Raw genomic sequence first — 20,658 nt, 5'->3', positions numbered from 1 at the left:
GGGGAATCTAGATTATGGTACAAATTCTCATAGTAGAAATGCTATCATTACAATAATGTTATAGCACTTTATTATGGAATGGACAACCATTTAAGTATTTACTATGTGCTAAGTGCCATCTATATGAAACCTTTCAAGTTTGTGGCTAAAATTTTGAAAAGTCATGCAGCTCTCTTAACTCTCATCTACAATATTCTGAAAAGATTTTAAGATCATTGATAGTAGGTGATGCTTTTTTATCCGGGTTGCCAGTACTGCTTAGGCTTAAATAGTAGCATGTTTATGTGATTGTCACATCATACCCAACCGTCCACTGAATTCCACAATCTATGGTGTTTATATGCATGAGTAAATATCACTGAGATTTTACACATTGGTTATAAAATTTCTGTTTATAAATTTAGTATGACATAGTCCATTTGGGTTTAAGGCGTAATGACAGCTCCAGGTAACAAAATTTAGTTACTAATAATTTTTTGATGCTAAAACAGGATACTAATAACTTGTTGCAATTGAATGAATAAAACAATCTATAGACTTTTCAAAAGAAAGAGGAGCAAAGGGGGCAGTAGCACTTGTAGGCCTCAAGTTTTATGACAGATCTATAGTCATGAAAATATTTTGGTACTGGTTCAAAAATAGAAAAATAAATCAGTTAATAAGACTTGACGAAGAAATATTTTTTTTTTTGAAAGCCAGAATTTGATGTTTAACAAACTTGGGAAAGAACTGCCTCTGGCAAAAATTATTAGTGAAACTTAAAAGCAGTCCCTTGGTAATTAAGCATGTACCACCCTCTTATGCCATATTCCACAGCATAAAGTAAACTGAAAATGAATTTGTTACCTGAGAACAAAATATACCATAAATGATCTATGCCAAGATGTGACATAAGTATCCCATTCCCATTCATCCAGAGTTCATCTCAGAACTGATCAGCTGTGTTGGAATTGCACGGTAGCGTAATAACTCTTTAACATTGGAAGCCCATACTATATGAGACCAAGGCACCAAAAAAGAAGAGATTTTGGTTTTGTTTTTGTGTTTTTCAAAGGAACCAGTTTGGAGTAGTACCCTAGGGTAGTACTTCACTGTACCAGGGCTGGGGAACCTGCAGCCTCAAGGCCACATGTGACTTTCTAGGTCCTTTGATGTGGCCTTTTGACTTGAGTCCAAGTTTTATAGAATAAATCCTTTTATTAAGGGGATTTGTCCTGTGAAGTTTGGATTCACTTAAAGGGCCACACTTGAGGACCTAGAGGACATGTGGCCTCAAGGTCTCAGGTTCCCCACCCCTGAACTATACCAAGTGTAGGTAAACAAAGGAGATTGATTTAGTAGGTCTCCCCAACTCCCATTTTGGTAAGGGGAACTGTGATCAGACCAAGGTGTTTCACATTAGAGTTTCATTATCAAATTGGAAGCGTTCTGTGATACTAGGGTTTGTTTGTTTTGGTATTTTTCCATATATTCATTCATTTTTGGATTTGCTTAATAGTTATTTATTGACTATGAAACAAATATTTTATTCTGTTGCAGTTTCTTGATGCTTTAAGCTGATAGTGAAATTTTTCTAGCCCTTTCTGCTATAATTATTAATATAGTAATAGTATTTATGGTGGAGAGGAGAGAAAAGGAACAGAAGAGATTTGGTGTCAAGATAAATAAGATTCGATAATGTGGTCATACTGTAAACACTTTTTCTCCAGTTTTGGAATTTGTATTAATGCGTTTCATAAGTATATCAAAGCATATCAATTTTCTCTGTGCCTCCTAACTCTCCCCCCATTTAGTATTTATTTGTTGCATTTATTTATTAACTTTTGAGTCCCAAGTTCTGTCCCTCTTTCTACTCCTCCCACCCATTGAGAAAGCAAGAAAGGTAGTATCAGCTGCACATGTGAAATCTTGTAAGGCATTTTCATATTAGCTATATTGTTAATATGCCAAGAAAAATAAAGTAAAAAAATTGTGCTTCAGTATGCATTCAGACTCCATCAGTTTTCTCTGTCCAGAGGTAGATAGCATGTTTTAACAGAAGTCCTTCAGAATTGTCTTGGATCGTTGTGTTGATTAGAATAGCTCTGTCACTCACTGTTACAGATCAACATTAAAATTTGCAGTTATTGTGTACAATGTTCATCTGCTCACTTAACTTGGAGATGATTGAAAAATTCAAGAGACAAGAGTTTTGGGATGATTACTAATCAGCTTATTAATTCAGTCAGCTAATAATCAGTAAATTCTTGTGTCTGTGATTTCTCTCAATAATCAAAGCTACCTTGTGAATATACTGAGTGCCTTAAATATTTTTTTTTTTGAAAGGGAATGCCCCTAACAGAAGAATCAACCCTGATAGGTAGATTTTTAAAGGAGGGGGTGGAATAAAAGTTTTCAGCTCCTCCTGCTGAGAATGTGGCTTGATCATGAGACTCAGCCACATCTGGACAAAGGAATCCCTATCTACTCACTAATCTGGTTGGTTTTCTCCTTCATGAACTGGTTCACTCTAAACTCCAGTGAAAGGGTATAGGGGCATGAGTTTATTGCTTTGGGGCAGAAATTCACCTAGATTAGATTCTGTTTAAATAGAAGTAAGGTCTCCTAGTTGTATGGGTACCCCCAACTCCCACTCTCCACCCCCCAAAATTGAGGAGCACATTCCCAGAGGATTTGGGAAATTTCATCTATCAGCTTTGTCCTTCAGAGAATGGATGATTGACCCACAGGGGCTTCTCCATGAATGAGGAAATAAAGAGAAAAATCCTTAATCTTAATATAACAAAATAAAATTTTCTCTGACTTTGCATCAATTCATATAAATCTTCCTATGTTTTTCTTAAACCATCCTCATTGTTTTGTGTGTGTATGGTGTGTGTGGGTGTGGGTGTGTGTGTGACCTACCTTGAATGTGGGAAGGGACAGATTATAAACATCTGATTTATTAATTTATATACTTTGGTTCACATACGTAGTCTTCCCTGTGGTTCCTTGCTGTTCAAAATTGTGAGGTTGTTCTGTATTATCATGCTATACGCACGCGTGCGCGCGCGCGTCTGTGTGTGTGTGTGTGTGTGTGTGTGTGTGTGTGTGTGTGTGTGTGTGTATTAGAGAGAGAGAGGCCAAAGAAAGTAAAGAATAGGAAGCCATTGATGACCTTGGGTAGTAGGTTTCGAAGCCAAATTATAAAGGATTGGAGACAATGGTTATGTGTCTTTTTTTTCCCCCCAAAAAATTTGATTGTGAAATGGGGTAGAGAGGTGGAACATTAATTGGGTGGAATAAAGATGCCTCAAGGACAGGCTTCTTAGGATTGAAGAATAATGAATGTGTTTTTAGGACTGAAATAAATGAACCAGTATTGCTTGGCATAAGGTGTCTTGAGTGTCTTGAATAAAGTCCTGGAAGACATTAATGGAGTCAAGACCACAAGATCAATTAACTTTCCATGAGGAGGAATGATGACTGAGAAGTCTGAGATGGAAGAGGAGAGAGGAAGAATGAATGCATATTGATGCTAAGAATTTTTTCTCAGATAAAAGTGATCTTTCTTACCTCAGATTTTTTTTGTAGCATTTCAGATTTCTTGTTTCCCTTTATCACATTCTACATTATGTTAAATTGCATTTTTAAAATTTGTGATTTGGAGTATTTTTTCATGTGCTTTTGAATAGTTTGCATTTCTCCCTTTGGGAAATACCCATTCTTACTTAGCCTTTGATCATTTATCTATTGGAGAATGGCCCTTGTTCTTACATGGTTGTCTCAATTCACCATATATCTTGGATATCAGACTTTCATCAGAGAAATTTGCTTCAAAGATCTTCCTCAGGTAACATTCTCCTCTAATTCAAATTGAATTAATTTTGCTTTTGAAAAAGTTTTTTGACTTCACCTAATTGAAATTGTCCATTTTGTACCTTTAATTCATTTCTCTCCCCTTTAAAAATTCACTGTTATCCGTAGTTAAGAAACATACCCTTTCCATTCACCTCTAATTTCAGATGCAACTGTGTGTGTGTCTGTGTGTGTCTGTATACATATCCATTTGGAGCTGGTAGAATGACTGCCTTCCCATTCCAAAATTTTTCCAGGCTACAACTTTGTGGTAAATTAAATAAGATGAAGTTTAATAACAATAAATCTAACATCTTACTCTTCAGTTCAAAAAAAGTTAATTCAAAGGCAAGATGGAGAAATTCATCTGAAAAAGATGAAGCGTTTTCAATGAACTAAAAACTCCAGTGTGAACATGATAGGAGAGCTAAGAAAACTGATGGAATTTTGGGCTGAATCAAAAGAAGTGTTAGCATCCAGAAATAGGAAGGTGATATAATCCTCCTGTATTTAACCTGGGAAGACCGCATGTGAAGTATTTGTTTTTGAGTACAGTATTTTAAGGATGACATTCCAAGTGAATGGCAGTCAGTATTCTGAAGGGTGTTCAGGTCGTATTATATGAGGATCACTTGAAGGAACTGGACAACTGGTTATATCCAGCTTGGAGAACAGAAAACTCAGGGGAGTAGATTCCTCAATTACTTTAAATTTATCTAATAAAAGAGCTCTACTAAGTGCCAAAGGACAACAAACACCAGTGGTTAGAAGATAAAGACGTTTAGGTTTATTCTAAGGAAAACTTACTAATAATCAGAACCTTTCAAGAAAGAATGGGCCTCATCACCTGGGTAACGATTGAACGAGTTGTGGTATACAACTGGGATAGAAGACTTGTGTTGTAAGTAATGACAGGCTAGATGGTTTCAGAAAAACTTGGGAAGTCTTATGTAAACTGTTGTAAGGGAACAGAAAACATTGTACACAGTGACAGCAGTATTATAATGATGGCTCACTGTGAAAGGCATCGATGCTGTGATCAAGAAAGACAGTTATCCCAGACATTTCCAAAGGGCCCATGATGGAAAATGACCTCCAAAGAGACGACTGAACTGTGAGTGGATGTTGAGGGATATAGTCTTTGGCTTTTCTTATATTTCTTGTTTTACGTATACGTTTTCTTTGGCAACATGCAATGTGGAAATGTGTTTTGCATGACCTTACATGTATAATTGATATCATATTGCTTGCCTTCTCAAGGTGTGGGGAAGGTGAGGGAGGGAAAGACTTTGGAACTCAACTTTAAAAAAAAATATGAACATAAAAAAATTTAATCAGGAAATATTTAACAGAATTTTTTTTTTTTAAATATGCCATATTTTTAGATATAAAAATAGAGCTGTTAGGGTCTATTTTATTGAAAACCTTTTATTTCTTTAAAATAATTCTAGAGAGTATAAAATACCTGAGAGTATACCTGCCAAAAGAAACCCCAAAACTACATAAACCAAATTATAAAAAACCTTTTATACAGATAAAATCAGATTTAAATAATTAGAAATATTCATTGTTCATGGGTAGGTAGGTTTTTGAAAAGGTCAAGTCTAGTAGGCAGAGTAGGGAAAGGTCACAGAATTCAACAATAGATATCATGTTCTGCTACATTGTCTATTTTTGGCAGAGAAAATACTTGTGTATCTTAAATTGGATATTAAATAAGTAATTTTAGAGTTGAGAAACCTACTACACCTTGTACTTCTTACCATTTTAAGGCTGGCTTCACAAATCAATAACTCACTGTATTTAGTTGGAGGATATAATTAATTCCAATTAAAATTTGAGGTATTTTTCCCCCCTTGTGCATAGGTATCATTAGGTGGTGTTGACCTCACAGTTCGAGTCCTTACAACAGGATACTGGCCCACTCAGTCAGCCACACCAAAGTGCAACATCCCGCCAGCACCAAGACATGCTTTTGAAATATTTAGAAGGTAAATACTAAAACTCAGCTTTGTATTTTCAGAATCAACACTGCTTCACTTTGAAATAAGTTTAAGACTTATGAAAGCATACAGGTTAAATGCATTTTTTTCTTTCAATTTGTAGTAAAGATCTTTAAATTTGACCTAAAATGGTAGAAGTCAGTGAGTAAGACTGCAGAACCAGTGGTAATATAAAGTAGTTTAGAATAGCAAATCAGCAGTGGGGAGTTAGCATAAATGAAAGATCTTGAAGAGTTCACCAGCTCCAATATTCTTGATGGAACTTAAAACAGTGGTGTTCAGAAAGGCTACACATTCATGTTATGCTGGTTTCTTTTGAGTGTCATAATTTATTGATGCCTTCTGTTTGATACTTTTTTTAGTCTTCTGCAGCAATACATGGAGACAGAGCCATGAACTCAATGGTATTTTATTTGCTACTAAATTATAACACAATAGCTGTTTTAAGATAATTTTCCCTGAGCCGTAGTGCCTCTGCAGCAGAGCAAGGATGATGCCTGTGGGAAATGGCCTAACATTGCATTCTTCCATATGCACTAGTGTGTGACTTTAGAGCAAGACAGTTAATAATCTGTTTGGCCATTGGTTTCCTCAGTTACAAAATAAAGGGATTAAATTGAATGAATGCCATGGTTCTTTGCAAACTCTAAAGAATTCTACCATTTACCTTCTCTTTTATGTCCCTTTTTTTCTCTCCATGGCTACATAGGCTTGCCTGGGAGCATTATCCTTTCTATGTTTTAAAGTATATGAATTAAGTTATTTTTTTGTTGTGCTATAGGTTTTATTTAGCCAAACACAGTGGTCGGCAGCTGACGCTCCAGCACCATATGGGTTCTGCAGATCTCAATGCCACCTTTTATGGACCAGTCAAAAAGGTAATTGAGTAATTATACATGCCTATATCAAGTAATCTAAAATTTTAAAAATACAATCCATGAGACAAATTGTGTGGTTAGTTTTCATTTAGTTATATAGACTACAAATGTAAATCATGCAAATTCTTAAGGGGGCTGGTAGGTGGGAACCTGATTTTTAATTATTCTCTTCCTTCAATTAACTTTTTCATTTTAAAATCACATCATTTGCTGTTAGGCTGCTCTAAGGCCTAAGTGCTAACAGTTACTAAGACTAATAATTCTCATAGAAAGCTCAATTTTTTGTAGCCATTAGAGAATATAAATTCTTAAAATGTCAAGTTCACCAAAAGTGACTTTAGAATTCTTAGGTTCCGATAATCCTGATTGCTCATGAGCTAGATAATTTTGCAAGTAAACAAATAAGTTGAAAAACTATAATAATTATAAAATTATGTAATTCAGTAGTATTTTAAAATTAGGAAAACTTAGTGAATCTATTATTTAATTCAGAGTACATTGTATTGTTTACTTTTCTAAGTTTGTTGCTTGCTTTAAGTAGGCACCTCAAAGAAGTTTATAAAAATAAAAAGCTAAAGAAATAAAAGGATTGAATCTTAGAATTAACAGTTCACATTACTTTCAGTAAAAATTTTCTATCTCGATCTTATTTTTTCCAAGAAGTCTGTAACATAAAAAAGGTATGTACTATGATGAACAGAGAGCTAGTCTCAGAGCCAGGAAGATGAATGTTGAAGTCCTGCTTCTGACATTCAGTGAATTAGTAACCTTGAGCAAGTCACTTAACCTCAGTGCCCTCAACACTTCTAAGATGATAAAAGAGAGAGTTTCACCCAAGAGTTCCCTTTGCCAGTGAAGTCATGGATCCAATCCCTATGTCTGTAAAAAAAAGTTTAGAATTGCCAAAATAGTATATAACTTTGAATAAAACTATATTCGTTTATCCTTAAACCAGTAACTTTTCAAAATCCATCAATTACAGGATTTTTGAATATTTGTTGAAATAAGTAATACTTCCTCAGATAAATTGAAGCATGCTTACCATTCAGGCATTAAATAACCTGAGATTACATAGACTCTTCAGATAAACTGACCCCCTTAAGTGTTTGGAAGATGCTGTTGAGTTACTAATAGACTTTAAAAGAAGAATTTATTATTTGATAACCAAAAATAAGTCAAACGTACAAAATAAGGAATAAAACCTTACATAAATCTTAAGTATTTAAAAAATGTTTAACAATATTAATGATGCAATTCTAACTGTGCTCACTCTGAATCACCTCATATAAGTCTTTCCATATCTCACTGAGTACTTCCTATATATGTTTTATGGAACCATCATATTCCGTTACAGTAGTAACTATAATATATTCATCCAGGTTTGGGACATAGTGGTTGTGACCAATTTTTGCCATCACAAATGGAGTGTCTACTAACATTTTAGCACGCATAGGTGTGTTTTTTCCTTGCGATTTTTTTTTGCAGGGTTTGAATCTTTGCATTATAATCTGTTTGAAAGGTCAGTTTTGAGACATAATGCATTGCTCGCCAAAAATTTTATATCAGTTTTCAGTTCTGCTAACAGTAATTTCCTATTCCACCATATCCCTAATATTTATATAATTATTTTTGCAAAAATAGCTATAAGATTGTAACTTTAAGTTGTATTGATTTGTATTCTGATTGAATTTTAGTATTTTACTTTTAACTGACCCATAAACTCCTTTTTACTAAAAGTTGCTGATTAACATTTAAGTTGCAATTAAAATTACTTATGTGAATGATTTTGGAAAAATACCAGTACATTTCTTGAATATGTATATAAATCTTTAAGTCTTATGTTGTTAATCCTTAGTTAATCCTTGAGCCACAAACTTTTTTCATTTCATTTTTGAAAGTAATTTATGTGTCAGTTGCATAACAAATGTATTGTTTCCTAATAATAAAACTTCTTGTTTTCTTAGTTCTGATCATTTGTATTAGGTAAAGTGACAATAGCTATGAAATTGTTGACTCTTCTTATAACAATAAAGAACTTATACCACAGAAGTAATAACCATTTAAAATTGCGAACAGGAGTTTTAAAATTAATTTTGTTACATTTTTATTTTAAAAAAATAGGAAGATGGATCAGAAGTTGGTGTTGGAGGTGCCCAAGTAACTGGCTCTAATACACGGAAGCACATATTGCAAGTCTCTACTTTCCAGATGACAATATTAATGCTCTTTAATAATAGAGAAAAATATACATTTGAGGTATGATCTGTAATTACATCGATTTTACACTGGTATCAGTTTTAATTTGTTAGATGACAGTTTCTGGGTCTCAGTGTAAAACTGCCTACCTCATTCTTGCTTTAAGGAGGTTTGCATAAAACTGTACTTGAGGATGTCTCAAACGTTATCCAAACATTATCCTAGAATTGTTTATTTGTGGAGTTGACTTCTATTATAGTTCTCTTTTCCAACTCACAGTTTCTAGCTGGAGCACTGTATAAGAATGAGGATTCAATGAGACATATTTTTCATGGTGGCTAAAACAACTCACCCTATTCCTGTGATTAGAGAGTGCTTTAAGCTGTTAGACATCTCACACCAATTATTCACCTTCGTACCTTGCTAAAACATACACTTCAGCGACTTAGTAGGAATCCTTTGCCTTTTAAATTGCTTCCTGTTATTTCCATTTGATTTTTCAAACCAGCATTAATTCCTTAGAGCTAGAAATTGATATCCTACATGGAAAAGTTGCTAACTTATCTTCTCAATTATACTTTCTTTCTTTCTCCTCTTTGTCTCCTACCTTTCCCCTACCTCATCCGTGCGTGTGCGCAACCCCCCCCCCACCCAGTAGTTTATGTTTACGAGTTCTTAATAAAGTGATTTTAAATTATCTTTTATTCCTTTTGAAAAACTTATCACTAGTAACAATATTTTTAAAGTCTGTCAAACAGTTAATTCTTAGGACTTTTATGAAGGCCAGAGTATAGTATTCATATTGTGTATCCTAGGCATTTTATAGGTAAAATGTCACTTTTTAGGAGTTGAATTTTCTTCAGTTTGATTGTTTAGATGCAGTTACTATTAATTCATTGCGGGGCAGTTCAGATTTTCCATTAGAATATTTTCCGAAATCACTAGCACTTTATTAAAAAACAATTTTGTGATCCTGATCTGAACATAGAGAGGAAAACAATTAACTTTTAATTTGAATTAAGGTAGTTTTCTTGAGGAGGCCAGTCAATGTTAGCTATACAGTTCAAAATATTTTTCCCCTTAAATAATAGTAGATGCAAATTTTAATTGACATTTTTTCTTGTAAAAATCTTAACTTTGAAGAACTATTAAGAAAACCAGCCATTTGTTTTGTTGTCTTCAAGCACAAGTTTTGTAGTAGTAAAGAATAAAGCTATAAATTATGAGAAGAGGTACATTTTATCCAAACACTTCTTTCCTACAGAACATAATTTAATTGACACAGCAAATTTAGGGCATTAGTTGACACAAGAGGCAAACATTGAGCACTGCCTAGTGTCCAGGCATTCTGCTGTTCCCTAAAGATGGAACTGAAGGTCCTTAACAGTTGCTGCCATAGGTTTGTCTGAAACCTGCCATAAGTCACAGGAATGACATGTCTACAGAGAAACAAGTTTTATGGTAAGCAGTTGAGGTTTGAGGGGCAGCAGGCATGGCCTTGTGGGTAGAGTCAGAGCTACCAAGGTTCAATGTTCCCTTTTCTTCCCAGACTGGCTGTGTTACTCTGGCTAAACCTTTTGGGGCCCCAGGCAGCTCTGTAAGCCTGTTAGTTTCCAGTGTGCAAAGGTAGAAAGAATTACCTTACTGAAAATCTCTATTAGACTCAAGGCATTGGAAAGTGCCCACTGTGTTCCAAGCCTTGTAATGGGTGCTGGGAACACAAGACAAAACAGTAAAACAATCATTTCCTTGCACCATTGAATTTACAGTTCTGGACCAAGAAACAAAAAATAAAAGGGAATCAACAGCATTTCTCTGTTCTAAAGAGAAGGCAGGGCAGAGCCCTCCTGTCAGCTCATTTTTACTTGATCTGATTTTTCTTCTTTTCATGGGCTAATGTGTCCAGAAAATCTTTTTGACAAGTGGCACAGTAGCTATGTAAGGCAAGACTGAGTCCTCAAAGCAGACATGGCAACCCTGGAGATCTTCTTGAATTTAAACATTTCCTTTTCATTACTGTTAAGAGTATGGAGCAACTTCATTTTTCAGGTGGTAAGCACCTGTTATTTTGTAGTTTGGGATGTTATGGTTTGGTGTAAGTGAACCTTATAGAGTCAGAGGAAAAGGTGCCTCATAAACCCAAAAGTGGTGTAGAAATGTAAGTGGTTGTTAGTAGCAACATACATAACATGGAGGAAATAGCCAGCAGTTATTGAAAGAAACGTGTGTCCATAAAGTCTTATCAAGGAATAAATTCTTTTACTTCTGAAGAGCAAGTTTTATATGAAGGAAGCATGTGAACATGGGTAGTTCTGTAAATTCTAAAGAAAGATACTTATTGTATTTTTTAAGTTTTCTTTTGTCACACATTCAGAAATTTGTTATTCATTTGTATCATTTTATCTATGAGGCAATTTTATATCAAACCAAAGATTCATACAATTTTCAAGCTTAGAAAAGTGCCAAGAAAGAGCTTTAGACAATGATCTCAGCTCATATTCTCCCTTTGGAGATGACCAGAGTAGAGGTTAAGTGGTCTGCAGAGGTCTAGATAGCACATAGGAGTAGAACCCACTTCTAAAAATCCTGGGTTATCAAAGCCTTGAGGGAATCTGCTCATTTTGATACATTAGGAAGCACCCCACACCACAGACCCCTGGCTTCAGCCTCCTGTCCAGGCCTCTGTGCCATGCTGACTTTCCAGGTCTCTCTGTACTCAGTCATACTGCCTTAAGTTTATAGTGAGTAGGAGCAGTTCATGTGGATAAGGGATCCCACTAATGGTCACTATCTTTATTTTATAAATGTGTTTTCAGTGTTCTTTATCATGCAGGATTTCTTCATTGGGTGCAGAACTTTGATAGATCAAGTTAATTGTAATTTGCTCAATACCAGAATCATATTCTTACACTAAAATTTTACCGTCTTACATGAAATGTCAGTATCCCAGGAGCACTTTAAAAGATGTTATGCCTGGATGGAATTGAAATTTTCACTAGTTTACATTTGAGTAAGACAACTCAAATCCTCAAAAAGTGAAGGACTTCAGTGATTTTCTCCGCTAGACTAAATGACAAATCAGAAAATTGATGTTCACCATCTCCTGAGATGGAGCACAGTCTGCCATTCCCCAAAACTCCTTTTTCATTTGGCAGAAAATTGTAAGTTTCAGCAGTGTAAATGAAGAAATAGAACTGAAAGATGTCGCTGAGAAGAAAACTACGTAGAGACGTGGATCTTGTCCACACTGCTTAGATGGTCACTTCCCAGTTATAAGGGAAGCCAGGAGGTTATATAAAGTTACGTTAGAACATCCTTGGCCTTCAGAAAGTGACTCAGCTGGTCAGTCACATAAGCATGAGCTGGCCAGTCCTCTTTATGTGCCCACTTCGTTCAACGCTGCAGAGACCGGGGCAGGAGTAAAGCCCACTCCTCTGAGCTGCTCCCTTGCCTTTTCTTTAGGATTGGTTTGTGTCTGATAATGATAAACTGGACCCTTAAGAAAGAACGGGCTTCCTTATACAGTGAAGCACGACCCAAGGTACCACCCTCATTTTGTTAGACATTTACTCTGGACTGCAATGATCCCAAGAGTAGTATTCAGGTGCAGAAAAGCATGCTTCCTTATGAAGTAAAAGAGGAAAAAAGATCTTCTCTTTCACATTACTTCTGTAGAGTGAAGTTAGACTAATTAGAATGGGGGGCAGGGGGAGATAGATGCTGCATTTATCCTAGTAATGTTTGTTAGCCTTCTACAGTTTATAACAGCTTTTTCTGTGATTTTAATGCTTGTGCTTAATGTTAATTACCAACCATATTTAAATTTTTTCGTGTTCTAAATAGTTACCATAAATTGTATTAATTTAGATTTACTAATTTAAAATTTGATATGATTTAGCTAGGCGATGGCTATACCATTTTCATTTTTTAAAAAGTATTTGCTAAGCAAATGAATAGTATCAGCACATTTAGAGGAAATATTTAATCTGCCTGCGAAAGTTTTGTTAGTTTAAGTACTTTGGAAATATCTATGAATCTCTGATAATTCATTCTTCCTGCAGTACCCCTGCTTGCATATACTGTGTTAACCTAGTTATTGAAGACATTTGAAAAAAAAATGAAATTGCTTTCTCTTTAAATGTTAAAAATCTATTTTTAAAATGTTTTTTGATTCCCATTGGTCTTCTCTACAGTTTGCTGAACTACTGAAGTTGTATTATAGTATGATATATGTAGGGAGAGCACTTTTATAAATTATTTACTTAATATAATTCTCTTTTACTTCTTGGTCATTCTGTTTTCTAATTATATGACCTGTTTGGATTTTTTTTTAATCTAATTGTATTAATCTGCTGAATTTTCAGGAAATTCAACAAGAAACTGATATCCCTGAACGAGAACTTGTTAGAGCCCTACAGTCCCTTGCCTGTGGTAAACCAACACAGCGGGTTCTCACAAAAGAACCTAAATCAAAGGAAATAGAAAACGGTCATATATTTACAGTTAATGATCAGTTCACATCCAAACTGCACAGAGTCAAGATTCAAACAGGTATCTGGAATTGTGCTGAGCTGTTTATTCCTTGAAAACATCATGTAGGACTGAAATCTTATATTCAGATTGGGTTTTTAGTACTGCTCACCTGAGTTTGAGAAAAAAAACAAGCACGCAAAGATAATCCTCATTTAAAAGCACCGGAATAGAAGCACTTTATAGGAGTATTCAGTTGGGTAACAAAATGCTTATTTTCATAAATCAAAATCCTTTGTTAGAGACTATTAAATCTTCATTTTTCAGAATTGTGCACCATATGTATATGTACATACATGTGCCTGTGTATGAAATTTGGTACTTAGATTTTTTTTTGTTTGCATAAACATAACTTTAAAATTTTCATTATGTTACTTTTAAGTAGCAATAACAATAACTTCTAAGTGTCTCAGGTTGGGTTTTTCTACTTATTCCTTTAGAAAATAGTTTATCTATACGTGTTTTTAAAAGCCCGCTATTCCTTTAGAAAATAATTTATCCATACCTATTTTTAAAAGCCCACTGTAGAGTGTATATGGGCGCAGACACACTTCCCAAGCAATTAATGGTTTCTGGTTACTTGCAGATGTTTTAAAACTCCCTTCCATGTTTTAAAAAAAATAATTTCACAATTCACAAAGTAATGACCTGAGAAATCATAATAAAATTTGAAAATAGAGTTCTAGGAGTGCCCCACTGAGAAAGTTAAAAGTGATTACTTCAGTGTATGTGCAGTTCCTTTGACTAATAATTCAATTGTAATTTTAACTAATAATATCTTGGAAAGAAATGCTCTTTTTCTTTCTGAGCTTTCAGAGTCCTTTGCCACATCTGAAACTTTAAATGAGTAAGGTTAAAAAAAAATAGCCCTGCACACATAACACACCTTGACTTATTGGGTGAGGTGATATGGCCAATTTAGATGGGAGATATGGTGTTGGACAAGGTGACTCTGGAAAGTCCCCTTCCAATACATGATTTAATAGTATTATGGAAATAAAATTAAACCTGCATTGAATCTTACAGCACTGACAAATTTCGGTATTGAACATGTCTGGAAACCACTCTTGAAATTACTGTATTTTTTTCTTTTCCACTTTAAAAGAACACCTAGCTTAGATAGAGGAAGAAAAAAAAGAGAAGTAACATGAAACCTGATTTCTTGTCATTTTGTTATGTCATCTATGAAATGCGATTTTTTAAAAAATTGGTTTGTAATGACTGAATAGCGTAGTGTTAAAGTAGAACTTAATGTAAACAAGAATTAAGTTGTATGTGAACACTTTGTAAATTGTGGGTGTTTACAGATTTAAGGGCATGTTTCTTAAAAACTTGAAGTCACTTGAATTAATTTCTTTGCATCTATTCATAAACTGAGAGAGGACATTCTAAGTGAATATCACTGGATGTACATTGTGTGTTTGTCTTGTATGTCACATTATTTTATTGCATATAACTTGCTTTATTACTCTTATAGTCGCTGCCAAGCAAGGGGAATCAGACCCAGAAAGAAAAGAAACAAGGCAGAAAGTAGACGACGACAGAAAACATGAGATAGAGGCTGCTATAGTACGGATAATGAAATCTAGAAAGAAGATGCAGCACAATGTGCTAGTAGCAGAGGTAAGATTAAAATAGCCTAGATGAATAGAACTAGTAAAATGTATTACATTTTTATATAAAATTTAGAAATACGAATTGTCAACAAATAAGAGTAAACTTTACAAGTACCACATGGTTGCCAAGACTTCAAGATCTCTTGTTTTAAAGTATGGACTTTATATCATGATGCAAGTAGAGAATGTCTCAAAGAAATAAACCTTAGCAGTTCATGTTTATTTGTAATGAAAATAGCAAATAGGACGTTAAGAGCTTAAGAAAGCAGATGTCTGAAAAAACTTTGGTGTACCTTTTTTCCCCCTCCAGATGAACACATTTACATATTTCTGGTAAAATTCACGCTAGAAAATGGAATCTGATATGATAACCTGGCTGTCAATGGTTTTCTGGGATCCACAAATTTTTTGTTATTTTAGAAGTAAAAGTTTTAGTAACCATTTAATAAAGACAAATCTACAAGAGAGTGAAAGGCACTGTTTTTATGACGGTGTTTGAGGTCTGTCAGAGTGGCTTTTTGCTTGATTTATTTTGTGTCCTCTGCTTCGAAACTTAAGACATCACTTTGAAAAGCATTACATATGTTGAGATGCAGTTTCAGATTCATCTAACGATAATGATAATACTTATTAGCGTTTACTAGTAGTAGTAATAGTAGTACTTTCAAGGTTTGCACATCATTTTACACATATTAACTCATTTGAGCCTCCCAGATGTGATTCTGAATTTTCTTTACCTGGAGTACAATTAGTCATCATCATTTGACTTAGCACTTTTTGTCAAGTAGTAGTTAAGTCTCTGGGTATTTGAATTATGGCTGTAGTATTAAGGCCAGTGCCATAATTTTGATACATGATAGACTTTGAATCCTTTTTCTTCTTTTTGCTTCGTTTCTTCTCGTATTCAGTTGTTGGATGTCATCTTAGAAAAGTGACAGAATAGGGAGCGTAGATTTGACCAGGGTAGAGAAAGGTATCTCTAGCAAGGCTCATCTTTACCACTCACCTCCAAAATTATGACATTCTAACAAAACTCTAAGCTTCTAAGCTTTTAGCAATAGGATATAAGGTTTTACAAATGGTTTCAGTTTTCAAATGAAAACTTATACAGACTTTTAAAGAACAGTTTGACCTATAATTAAGGCATACATAGACCTTCCTATTCAGATAAGGTTTTCACATTTATAGTACAACTTTTTCAGTGATGAATTTTCTGTTAGAAGATTAAGCCTTGGTCTTTTTTTCCCTCCACTTTAGGTAACTCAACAGCTGAAGGCCCGATTCTTACCAAGTCCAGTTGTTATTAAAAAACGTATTGAAGGACTTATTGAGAGAGAATATTTGGCACGAACACCTGAGGATCGCAAAGTATACACTTACGTAGCATAAAATGCGTTCAGAAAATTGATTTATTCTTGGACTATACTCTTCGCATGAACTGGGAAGTTCTTTTAAATCATTAAATATTAAGACGACCATCTCTTCTATTAAATTGCAGTACGTGTTCTAGACCATTCAGATCAAGCCTTTACTCCCTTTGAGAGTTTTCAACATCAATTGATTGAGCTTCAGGCTTTTCAACGTTATCCCTGTAGAGATCATCTTTACAGTTCCTCGGGAAAATGTGAATGTGCCGCGTTTTGTTTTCAATACTGTATGAAAACAGGAAAAAAAAATAAAACAAAAATTTAGAAAATACAGCTCATTAAAAAATAAAATTGTTGGAATTTCATTTTCCCAGGTCTTCAGTGTTGATGTAAATGTGTTTTTGTAGTGTTGCTTAGCACTTTGCGCATTGTATAAATTGGGTAACAGAAAGGTAAAAGAAAGGACAATTCCCAGTTATATTGCTCTGCTTCCAACATTTCTTGAGTCATGTTTAATTTAAAAATTTGGTAGGTAAATAGTCAAAAAACCAAGGATACAATTTTAGCATGTTCCACTACTCAAATTGCTCTTACTAATCTAGCCTCACAACCATGAATCTTTGTTTCTGTCTTAATTGGCTTTTTCCTGTTTTAATTTGAATTCTTCCAAATTAAATCCTCATATTGATTAGGTTTTGTTTTGTTATTTTCTAGCAGTAAAAACGGAAAATACTTTAGTATGTATAAATTGTATAATAATTTTTTTTTTGCTGTTGTACTCACTGCTGATAGTGGATTGTACAGAGCGGTGTTTTTATTTCATTTATTGTAGACAAATTCAAAATAAATGGATTTAGTGTTCACATACCCACTAATTCAAATATGTCAGAGCACAAAGGTGGTAGTTGGTTATTTCCGCCCCTTTGAAAAGCACACCAGTCTACACTTTGTTATAAATGTCTTTGGTTTTTTTGCAACCATAAAGTTCCTCCACCTTAAATACTTTGGGAGAAAAAAGTGAAGCCTGTTGTGCACTATTAATTTACTGTTTTAAAACACAATCTAAAGATGCAATAAATATGGTTTACCTTAATCTTTTAATGAAATTTTCAGTTCTTACAGCCAAATTTTATGTTTTGGAGTGTGATAAAGCAATATTTTTTAAAGCTGGTGATTTGTGGACAAAATTTGTGTTCCACAAAATCAGTTTTACTTTTTTCAAAAATGTGCTTTGTACTGAAGATGTCCTTCAGTTTTCCTGTACTTCCAAACATTCACAGGTGTTTTTGATCTAACATCTGCCAAGGACTCTAATTTTTCTTTAACATCAAAGTATTTTTATCTTTGATTTTTATTTAATTTTGGTTATATTTTGTTTTCCTAAGGCAATGTTTCAAAAATGTAATTGGGACAAACCACTATAGATGCCTGTTGGATGGAACAATAGATTGTTACTAACAAGTTGGAATTGAGTAACTGACACTTGGTTGAACATAAGTACTATGGATACATTTATTAGAATGTGTGTCTCAGAAGATGATTCTTGTTGAACTTTATGGTCAAGTTAAAGCAATTGAATTTTAATCTGGATTAAAAATTCCACGTAAATATTTTTTCCCATGCGTCTTGGGTAATAATTTTTCTTTCTAGATTGGCAAATGTGCTTATGTTAGATTTATTTTTTCAGCTTATTCAGACTCTTACATATTACCATTTCAACAATTTTTGCTTTGTTCATGTTGAAATACAAGAGAGATGAAAAATTTTATCAGCATCATTCTCAGGTTTATCTTTTCCCATCCCACCTTAAGGTTTGAAATGTTGATATTGAGTCAGTTATAATATGGAAAGTCAGAAGTTTTCCATGTCCAATTGTAATTTTAATTAAGGGGTATTAAGCTTTCTTAAGAGTTTCTGTGGTTTTTTCAGTGTTCTCTTTTTGTTTCAATTTGTTTTTGTAATTTCCCCTGCTTAATTAAATATCTCTATATAATTAAGTTCAAGTAATACATATATAGGTTATATTGTTTGGTGCATGTGAGCTTTTATTCATAAGGCACAAAAGGTTTCTTTAAAGTTGGAAGTAGAAAAGAGAAGATGAGACTTTTCTAATGAAAGAAGTGTCTAAAATACTCTACTAATGAAGTGCTTACAATTTTTTTCTTTAAAAAAATTAGTGCCACTTAATGTTAAAGATTGAGTAAAATCAAAATTACATTCATTTTTGGTGTTGAAGTGGAAAGCAAATAGAAAATGTAATTGTTTCCTTCTCCAGCATGTGTAGTAGTCTTTGTGCTTCTCAAGTCAACATTTCTCAGAAACACATTTCTGAACACCAAATGAAGGAAACATTTTGACCTAGCATCGTTCGAGAAAAATACTTATTTTTGTGGGTGCTATTTGGTGCTGCATAAAAATTAACTAGTGTATAAATACCGAAATGTTGCCTAGAAAGAGTTTAATCTCTTTTACAAAGTAAAATTTATCCAATTATATCTTAATTTGATATTACTTTGTTCTCACAGATTTCTAGATTGTATTCATTTTGGTTTTTTTCTTAATGTTCTGACTTTAAAAATTAAATATGTCCTTCCCACTAAAACATTCATCTGATAAAGATGACTACATGAAGAATGAAAATGGATTGAATCAAGAATGTTTTAATGATAGAAATTTACATATTCATACATTCTCTCATACTGTATAGAATAGATCATGTTATATGTCTTGAATTACATCTTGGATCAGAGGATTTAGAGCTTGAAGGGGCACTTGGGGCCATCTAATCAAATCCCCAACTCATTTTAGGGATAAGGAAATTGTGGACTACATCATTAGAGATGCTAAATTTTATATGGTGAAAATTTAGGAAAATGTACAGCTCAGAAAAAAAAAATTATCTGTCCATAAAAAGTATTTATTGCATTTAACATACTACTAACAGTTCAAAACTGTACTTACTTATGTATAACAAATACCTGAATTAAAAGTAAAAAGTATAAAACTGTTAGTATTTGGATTTCCCAATCAGTTTCTAATACCTTCATATTTAAACAGTAACATTGATACTATACATTTTGAGAAGTAATCTTAAAAGATTACTGAGTTTTCTCAGTCATACAAGAAATGTATTCCAAGTCAAAACAGTTTTCAGCCAGTCAACAAGTATTTATTGCCTGTTAATACATGAATATAAATTATAAAACATTTGAAGTTAATCAAATGATAGTAAAAATTATTTCTGTCCTAGTCATAGAAATAATCTTGAATTATAACTGTGATATTGACATAGCATGTTGGCTATATGTTTTTAAGAAGAATATTTTTACCGTTTTATTTATTCTTTCACCTGAAGACAAGTAAGCTATGTAGTATAAAACTACTTAGCGAACAGATGTGTAAATATCTCAGTCTATTGCACTTTTAGTACTTTTCTTCGCTGAATATTAATAATGTTAACAGAGGCCATTTTTGGTTTTCCTGGAATGCGCTCATTTAGAAGGATGTTTAAATTCCTTTGTTTTCCTCACAGAAAACTGGGTTGATAAATCTTTCCTTCAGGAAGTAGTGTGAACTTTTAACTGCAGAAGTCAGCACTCATAACATGAACAATTGTCATCACTTCTCCTTCCCAGATGGATGGTATTTGAAAATGTATGTTGTCAGAAATATTTTAACTACAATAAATATTTCTGACAATGCATTTATGCCCATCATAAATACTGACACAAATACTGAAACCAACTTTTGTTATACTGGATTATAGTTGGGTCTCCAGTACTCCCATCACTTGGTAAAACATAACACGAGGTGCTGAAGAATATTTTAGAAGTAAACAGCTTGTTCGTGTAATCCTGCTATTACAAGGTATCTTTCAGACTAGATTCTTAGTTGATGGAAGAAAAAGAATGGCTTGGCACTATGTTGGGTGCTGAAAATCTGTGAACTGTTTTTAAGAAATATTTAAGTTGATGCCAGGTTTAAAAGATAGGTATGGTAAGAGGGAAATTACAGATTCTGAAATTTAGAAAGTGTGGAAAAAAGCTTAAATATACTGAAGGATGTTTGCAGTTTAGCAAATTTAAACTTTCCTATGATTCACCTGGATCTGAGTTTTTCTAGCCAAAACAATCCCTTAAATATTTGCTTTTTCCAGTTTTCTGTTAATAAAATTTAGAAGGAAGAAAAAGTGATATGCAAAGAATCAAAATATATAAAATAATCTCATTAT

At 33.7% G+C, this 20,658-nt stretch overlaps 1 protein-coding gene across 1 annotated transcript in view; it reads left to right on the top strand.

The window, feature by feature from the left end:
• Positions 1 to 16,792, top strand: part of CUL3 (cullin 3) — a 105,310-nt gene extending 88,518 nt beyond the window's left edge. Inside the window, exons 11-16 of the mRNA XM_072617980.1 lie at positions 5,704 to 5,828; positions 6,622 to 6,718; positions 8,840 to 8,974; positions 13,279 to 13,465; positions 14,922 to 15,067; positions 16,318 to 16,792. Coding sequence (XP_072474081.1) covers positions 5,704 to 5,828; positions 6,622 to 6,718; positions 8,840 to 8,974; positions 13,279 to 13,465; positions 14,922 to 15,067; positions 16,318 to 16,449 — 822 coding nt within the window. The 3' untranslated portion in view covers positions 16,450 to 16,792. The remainder of the gene's footprint in view (positions 1 to 5,703; positions 5,829 to 6,621; positions 6,719 to 8,839; positions 8,975 to 13,278; positions 13,466 to 14,921; positions 15,068 to 16,317) is intronic.
• The last annotated feature ends 3,866 nt before the right edge of the window (positions 16,793 to 20,658 follow it).

The sequence above is a fragment of the Notamacropus eugenii genome, chromosome 6 (genome assembly GCF_028372415.1).
Source record: "Notamacropus eugenii isolate mMacEug1 chromosome 6, mMacEug1.pri_v2, whole genome shotgun sequence".
In the NCBI taxonomy this organism is placed as follows: domain Eukaryota; kingdom Metazoa; phylum Chordata; class Mammalia; order Diprotodontia; family Macropodidae; genus Notamacropus; species Notamacropus eugenii.
Note: the sequence above shows the minus strand (reverse complement) of the source record. Positions and strands in the feature narration are given on the sequence as shown.